General features: G+C 42.4%; 1 protein-coding gene across 1 annotated transcript in view; it reads left to right on the top strand.

The window, feature by feature from the left end:
• The first annotated feature begins 3,397 nt into the window (after window positions 1-3,397).
• Window positions 3,398-8,730, top strand: part of opn4xa (opsin 4xa) — a 13,597-nt gene continuing 8,264 nt past the window's right edge. Inside the window, exon 1 of the mRNA XM_025062778.1 lies at window positions 3,398-3,558. Coding sequence (XP_024918546.1) covers window positions 3,425-3,558 — 134 coding nt within the window. The 5' untranslated portion in view covers window positions 3,398-3,424. The remainder of the gene's footprint in view (window positions 3,559-8,730) is intronic.

Below are 8,730 nucleotides of genomic sequence, written 5' to 3'. Positions count from 1 at the left end.
ATAAAATGCAGAACCTTGTCTCCTTCTCACCTCACATGTTATCAGCAGCAGCAGCATCTGGAGTTGGAGTACATTGTGCCTCTGGAGATGGGAAGTGGATAAAACGCTGGAGTCCACTCTGAGGAGAAGTGGTTTTTGTTTTGTGCAGCGTTCAATTCCACAGCAAAGACTCTCACGGTTCAACATTTTCAGAAGAATTTTTTTACAGCATTAATAGAAATGCCATTCCAGGACCACAGAGGCACAGACTCACACACCAACACACACCACACACTGCACTGATCAATGCAGTTGGCCATCGGAGAGCCGTGTGTGTGTGTGTGGCCAGCAGGGGGATGGGTCACTGAGTGCCACTCACTCTCTGTCTGTTTTCCACAGTATGAACACTCACCCTGTCTGAAGCCCTGATAAAAGGAGCTCACTGCTGCTGCTGCTGCTGCTGCTGCTGCTGCTGCTGCTGCTGCTGCTGCTGCTGCTGCTGTGTATGAGGGACAGTCATCACTGCTGGGTTTAAGCTGCTTGGAACTTTACCATTTTACTGCGATCACACGCGTGTCGTGGAGAGGACAGAGGCGGACGTCGCTCTCTGGATAAGGTGGAGTAAAAACTTTTCAAATTTGATTGGATTCAGAGTTGTTTTTTTATTTTCATTTCAGATACTTTAGGATTTAAAATAGAAAACAAAGTCAACTCAACTGTTAGCAGGAGATTTTAGGCATGTTGAAGAAAAACCTGTAGTTTCTGACTGTAGTTTCTGACTGTAGTTTCTGGCTGTAGTCTTCCAGGCCTCTGTACTGCCTACTTCTGAATTTCTCAGGTTTTTTCATCTATTTCTGTTTATTTATGTGTCGCATCAGTTTCACTCCACATCATTCTTCACTGAAATGTGACAAAAATCCTGTGTCAAACACGTTCCACCAAATCTCAGTGACGGACACTTGTCTTTTCATAACGCATCCGTCTTTTCCTTATAAATATTTTAACACGTTTTATTGCCTGCAGACCAGGTTTTTCATAAGGAGCAGACAGGTGGCGCTCCTCCTCCTCCTCCTCCTCCTGTCAGCGTCATCATACTGTAGCAGATGTCAAAGGTTCAGCTGTTGCTGTTGGTGTTTATATGTCTCTATATGGACACTTCCAGGATTTGAACCGACGTCTTCTCAGACGTGCAGTTAAAAAAAAACCCCACTTAGGTCCGTCATGTGAGACAATGCTTTCATCCGAAACGAGGAGAGAAAAGGTGGAAGATGAGAGTTCCTCTGACGCTCAGGCTTCAGTGAGCACAGCGAGAGCTCCCTGCAGGTAGACCTGACTCACTGCAGGACAATTCAGCAGCAGAATGCTGCTGCACATCTGTTCATGCTGGGTGTTTATTTTTCAACCACAACCAAAGATGCTGCAATGTCCACAATGCACACAGAAACAAACAAAAAAAAAAAACCAACCTGGCGGCACACAATAAATCCACAACAACAGGAATTAAGAGTCAGATTATCAAAAGCCCTGCTGGATTAAGGCTGACATAATCCCACAGACTATTTATAATGCGTGTAAACAAATTGTTTATGCTGCACATGACAGATGTTTTTGCAACTTCCTCGGAAATTAATGTGACGTGACGGCACCAGCGCCTAACCTCCGCTGCCAGACAGAAAGCAGGATTAATGCCGTAAATAATTTGTGCGCTAACATGCCATCGTGTTAGTGTTAAAGAAAAATCTTTTTAATTAATTCAAGTCACTGCCGCAAATCAGAGGAGATGTCATGTCACATATACATCATATATATATATATATATATATATATATATTAATATATATACATATTTACATATACAGTATGTAAACCTCAAAAGTCTTTTAGCCGGTGTACCTCAGTAAAGCACTACGTTATTACTGACATCGACATTATTTTGGGACAGATTTGGGAAATTCATGGACCACTTCTGGCCCATGAGCCAGGGGTTTAACAACCATCCTGCAAAGCAAATGCCCTAACTGCTCATTTATTGTGTTGCTGTATTATTATTCTTATCATTCTTTATTATTAAGAATTGTATTATTATAATATTAAGAATACACCCCCCTCCTCTCCCATGATGTATTTGTTGATTAATACAGTACAATATGAGTCATATAAACCCAAATCTCTTCACTGACAAATAACACATTCATTTTCTGTCCTGAAGCGATACACGATGGCAGCCACATGGGCTAAATATAGCACAGTAGCCACTGTTAAATAACACTGTACACCTCCAGCCATGGTGCAGAACAGACCACAACAGTGTTTTACTTATATGACAATCACACAGAGGTTGGTTTTGTGTAGTGGTGAACTTCAGGTGAGCTAACCTGCTCAGCTGTTTTACCTTAGCAAAACAAAGCTAAGCGGCTAATCCGAGCTACATTAGACTTTTATTAAAGCTATTGTTGACTATAGTATTTCTGCTTCTGCTGATATATTTTTCTGCACATATACTGCATGTCTGATCTGATGAACTTGCACAGTGGAAATATATTCACACTCCGCCCCTCCCTCTGTGACACCCTTAGAGCCACTGTGAGAATTAATTACTTAGAACTTAATAGTTTGTTTTCTAGGAAATTCCAGCATACCATGCCTTTAACGAAACAGCCAAGTCACACATGACGCCCTTGTGTTAGTTCCGGGTAACGCAGCGCAACATTTGTGTGAATGTAACTCTTCAATTTTCATGCTAATATTAAATACAGTGTATAAATGTGTTAACTTCATGTTTGTGTGTCGTCATGAAAGTCTTCCCTTCAACAGACTCCTTGGAATTCCTCTCTGCACACACAGCTTAGACTAAAGTCTGGATTGTCCTGGATTGTCCAATTGAAGTTAATACTGAAGCGAGTACTCGTGTAAACCTCAGCAGTGACCTCCAAACACTAAAATACCCCTGTTGTACCTTCACAAAGGTCACGGACGCTTGGGAGCTTGAGCAGCGAGGTGGGAGGAAATGTGAGGATTTCCTGGGATTTCCTCAGAGGGGCATTAGCATATGTTCTGAACATAAACATTCAACTCATTCATTGCTAACGCACAGATACGCACGATAAAATAAACGGATTGATGGATTGGCAGGAAACTTCAACAGAAGCGTGGGGGGAAGCACAGAAATGATTGTCCGATTTATCCTGCGAAGCTGGATGAGAGACACAGCAGATTAAAATGCACAAACGTGTTCACGTAGCATGAAGGAATGCTAATCAGGATCCATATCTTGGTGTGTTCATGCCTGGAGACATTTAAATGGCCTGTCACTGAGAGTACACTTATATGAGCTGGAGAATATGATGAGAGGGAGACTAGAGATAGAGAACACTCACACACAGGACACAGTGATTGGTTCTACTGTTCGTACTGACGATCGCGTCTGTTTGTGCGTTTGCCAGAAATGGACGTGGACCACGGGTTCTATCGACAGGTGGACGTCGAGGACCACGCTCACTACATCATTGCCTTCTTCGTCTTGGTGATCGGGACGGTCGGTGTGACTGGGAATGCCTTGGTCATGTATGCCTTCTTTTGGTGAGCACTTATCCTGAAACAACCACCAGGGGGCGGGAGTGGGGCAACGTCCAAAAGCAGTACTTCTCAAATCTAGGGGTATGGGGGGAGGGAGGGGGAAGGGCTTCCAATGGAATATGGCGTTGGACATAAGTGTACCACTGCTGTAATGCTTGAATGAAAACAAGCCCCCAGCCACTAGGTGGCAGCAACTCATACAGTGGTTTGTACAGATAAAAAATATACATGTTATCAGGTTCTCAGTAGTATTTAAATTTGTGGGGGTGTGGGTTGGAGAGGGGCGTGTGTACATTTCAGGTCCAAACGATGGTTGATCTACGTATGTGTGTGTACATTTCTGCCCCTAAGGGGGCGCATGACAGAGAATAATTAAGAACCACTGGTCCAAACGATGGTTGATCTACGTATGTCTATGAAGATCCTCAGTCATCCAGGTCATGGTCAAGGTTGAACAGTTCCGTTAGGCAACTGGACGTGAAATTGTTTCTCAAAGAATACGTTTCACCTCTCATCCAAGAGTCTTCTCCAGTTCTAATTGGTGGTGGGGAACACAGCAACTCCCCAGGACAGGACAAAAAGACACTCCTTCGAGGACAACAACGTACACGTTCTGTCCAGGGTAGACAGATGGTTTGAGAGAGGGGTAAAAGAAACCGTTTTTGTCAACCTGGAAAAACTCATCACTCAACAGAGGAGGTGTCTGTGTAGGTTCTCAGTCATCCAGGTCATTTTATACAAAAATAGATACATCGAGGGCAACTGGACGGAGTAGGTTTTATTATTTTTTTTTTTTTAAGATGTTTCACCTCTCATCCAAGATGATGTAAAGTGATGTAAAGTCACAAGGTGAGAGGTGTGAATGGGGAGCGATACCATACCTATGGAATAATAGTATCACCAATACTATGACTATACTATGACTACTACTGCGATACTAGTCAGTCAGAACTAAAGAAGCCTCTTGGATGAGAGGCAAAACGTCTTCTTTGAGAAACATTCCACATCCAGTTGCCCAACGGAACTCTTCAACCTTGATCTGTGATCTGTTGGTCATGTTATGAAACTAAACCTTGCACCAGTTAATGAAGCAGTCACTGTAAATGATTGCTGTAGCATCACATAGACTTTCTTGAAGAAATTCCAGGAAGTCTTAAGTAATATCAGCCAGCTCAGACTGTCAGTTAGGACAGGATGCTCTACTTAAGTCCAAGATCTGGCAGAATCACAGAGCATTTATACTGAATGGTCTCCAGAGGTGGAAAAAGTACTAAAAAATGAATTAAGTAAAAGTATCTTTACTCTGCTTAAATTCTACTCAAGTAAATTACCCATTGAAAAATCAACAACATGACAACATGAGGTTCCTCCACAGGAGCTCCTCATCCTCCATTTATGGTTCAGCACCGGCCATCATCCAACAGGAGGCTAGTGCAGGGGTTTCAAACATAGGGTCTGCGGGCCAAAACCGGCTAGGGTGTTAAATCCAACCCACCTGATGAATTTTGAAAATAAGAAAAACACACAAACACTTGTAAACTTCTATTTAATTAAATATGAATAAATAACAATAAGTATTTCATACACTTGTACTTTTTTACATGAAAACAAAGAGGAAAAACATGAACTTGTTATTTGTAGTTAATTAGGTTATAATTGTTCTGGTCCGGCCCACTTGACATCTAATTAGATAGTGTGTGGCCAATGAACCAAACTGTGTTTGACAGCCCTGGGCTACAGCCTGTTGCTAAGTCAACGTTCTGTGGCTAAATTAGCATTTTTTACTCAATAACGATTTCTTTTCTAATTTAGCCAAGTAAAATACTTGAGTCAAAATGTAATTGAGTAAAAGAAAAATGGCCTATTCTCGAAACTACTTCATAGTAAAAGTAAAATGGCCTATTCTCGAAACTACTTCAAAAATGACAACTTACCGACAGAAGCTGCTCAATGACAGTAACGTGAGTGAATGTGAACGTGGTTTACACTCACAGGCGTGACAGCATCAGATAACGTTTCCATGACAAATGACTGTAGGAAATGATGCGGTTGATTTGGAATTATGGAAAAGAACAAACTGTTAGCACCACAAACCACAAACACTATATCAGCCAAACAGAAAAACAGAGAGCACTTGTGTTTTTAACCAGCGCAAATGTCACAAGAGCAGACACGCTGGCCTTTACGATGGCCTGCAGGAATCCAATACCACCATGTGGCCTAGTGAAGTGCACTGGATAAATCACTGGGAAAATCGAATAATTCACTCAGCTACTTGTTTACCCTACACTCAGGGGACGGGCTGAGACCACAAGGATGAAGGAAGTCACGCTTGAATTAAACCGACACATCCTGATTTTCATACAATGGACTGCGAGCGGCCCGATAAATAAGTAATGACCGATGTCAGACAAGGCGGCGAGACTCAGGTGGATTAGAGGGACGAGTGTTGGGTTACACGTAGGTGAATGAAGTAGGTCATAGGTCATAGGCTAGTTCTATAAAAAACACAAAATTGAGAAATTGTGACTCAGTCAGGACTGTGCTACACTTACCTACGTCTGCGTACTCCTGTAGTACCACTTCCCACAACTTAGTGGATGTCGGCATGTCCAAGGCCAAAAGTCTGGAAATGATGATGATAGCCCCGCCCCCTTCAACGAGTAGCTCCACCCCTTCTACCCCTACGCCCACCTGCTGTGGATTCACCATTTGTTTTACTCATGCGTGACTTTTGGACCGTTGTCATCCACCACCCAGCAGATAAAGACAGACGCACGGGGCCCTCCACTTATGTCAGAGTTCCATTCCTACAGCGCCATGTGACTCGATTTTCACATCGTTCTGAATGAGAACTAGTGAACTAGTTTCTGACTTTCATGTCCCACCTCCAGTGACAACATTCCTGCAGCTGCTGTGAGGCTGTGAAGCCTCACCTTCATTAACACTTTCTTAACAGGAGCCACACGTCTGCTGACGATGTCAACCGTGTCTGCTCTCCTCCAATCACCTTTAATTAAGTTTGCAGACATAAATAACTGGAAATTCAACACATGACTGTTACAAACACCTACTATGGATGTCCGATATTAACCTTTCGCAGATATCCAATATGCCGATATTGTCCAATGTCTAATTTCCGATATCAACCGATACCGATATAGTCCTGGTAATACTTATTTATTTATCTGTACAAACCACTGTATGATTTATTAAAATAGATGAATAGAGTGAGCTTCAATGCTGCCATCTAGTGGCTTTCACTTTCATATACAGCCGTTTTTCCCCAAAACAATTTTTAGGGCACATGTCATTTGACGAAATCCAGGCATTGCCTAATTGGGTTTTCATTATCAGGAGAAAAAAAACCCAAAACAATTTTTAGGACACACAGCATTTGACGAAATCCAGGCATTGCCTATGTTTGGTCAACTGCAGAATATCAATCATCCCTAATACGTGCACATATTAGGTACATACATATGTGTGTGTATATATATGTATTTATTTACATATATACATACTATACTGTATATATATATATATGATGAACTTAAACAATGTGAGATCTTGCAGATATTATGATCGTCACATGGTTTTCTGACAGGCTGGTTGTACAGTCTGACAGCAGGCGGGAGGAACGACCTATGATTTCGCTCCTCTAGGCATTTTGAGTCTCAGTCTGCTGCTCCGGGAGTGGCCCACTGCTGTGATAGTGTCCTGCAGGGGGCGGTACAGGTTGTCCATCAACGATGATACAGTACCGTAACTTGTTTTCCCTGTCTTACTAAACGTAAGCAGCTAATCATAGAAAATCTGTACTTAATTATAAAAAATCGACACTAAAATGACGTTGAAGCGACGCTCCGTTCCCACCGGTGACACGCTGAGTGTTGACACTACGGTCACTTCAGGGGCTGTAGCCTCTCACTGAGCGCAGTTAAAAACCAAGTGTTAGCTTCAGTCCGGGGTCTGACACGAATTCCGCATTAAGGTCACCTCCTGTGACACACGACCATTGATCTCTGCAGTCACACTCCATCCATCACACACACACACACACACACACACACACTATCAGCCTCACACTTTTTTTCTTACAATTTTTTTTCTTTTAGGAATCAGGAAAAACTTTTTTTTCACCTACGTATTACACTTGATTTAAATGTTATTTTTCTAAAATATCAGAGCGGTGACCCTCCCCTAGTTAACTTTGAGACCCCTGTTAAAAAGGCTGCCATGATTCCACACACTGATCCCAGCTCTGTGCATGGAACTGTTGCCTGGTACTAATCCATACCATGTGTTACATCATGACCATCTGTCTCCCCTCCAGACATTTGCGTTTGGCCCAGTGACTACTGTACGTCCTGCTACAGTAATCACATGTTTGAAAGCCTGTCGTGTTGCAGTATATCACAGGTTCACAGGTGAGGTGAAGTGAAAGAATCAGTAATTGATATAAAAAGACAGTTTCACCGCAGGAGAACATTATTTATGCATCTCCACCTCCGGTTCTAGGAGCTGAGTGGATCGACGTTTCCTGGACTTGTTCTACTGCGCTGCTCTACTGCGCTGCTCTGGTCGATGCTGCTTGAGTTTTTTTGGAAGCTCTCTCGGCTCATTGGTCGGTCATTGTCTTCCTAACAATGTGACCTAATGTTAAAGGTCAGCGGTGTTTGAGGTGATTAATTGCCACTTAAAAATCTCTCTCTGTAATTAGAGCAGCTGCTGCCATTTAAGAGTTTGTGACAAAAGCAGCTCACGGGCATGTGAACGTGTCGCCATGTCTGTTAAAATAAAATACAACAGATGTTGATGTCACCCTGGCTTTGAGACCGAACGCTTACGTCTAGGGATGACCGATAATATTGTCTGACCGAAATTATCATAAGTATTTTATGTCTGTAAGAATCGTTATCGGATTTTCCTTTGATATTGAAAATCTGCCAAATGATGTGTGACCTGAAAATAGTTTTGGGGAAAAACAGCTGTATGTTAAAGGAAAAGTCACTAGATGGCAGCATTGCAGGTCATTTTATTAATTTATTTTGTTAATTAGGGGATTGTATGCAGAATGCTGAGGCTAGAAAAAACTTCTGTCCATTGGGGAGCATGGCAGAATGTTTGGACCTTGACTGTCCATTAGGGGAGCATGGCAGAATGTTTGGACCT

The sequence above is a fragment of the Cynoglossus semilaevis genome, chromosome 14 (genome assembly GCF_000523025.1).
Source record: "Cynoglossus semilaevis isolate Cse_v1.0 chromosome 14, Cse_v1.0, whole genome shotgun sequence".
Taxonomy (NCBI): domain Eukaryota; kingdom Metazoa; phylum Chordata; class Actinopteri; order Pleuronectiformes; family Cynoglossidae; genus Cynoglossus; species Cynoglossus semilaevis.
Note: the sequence above shows the minus strand (reverse complement) of the source record. Positions and strands in the feature narration are given on the sequence as shown.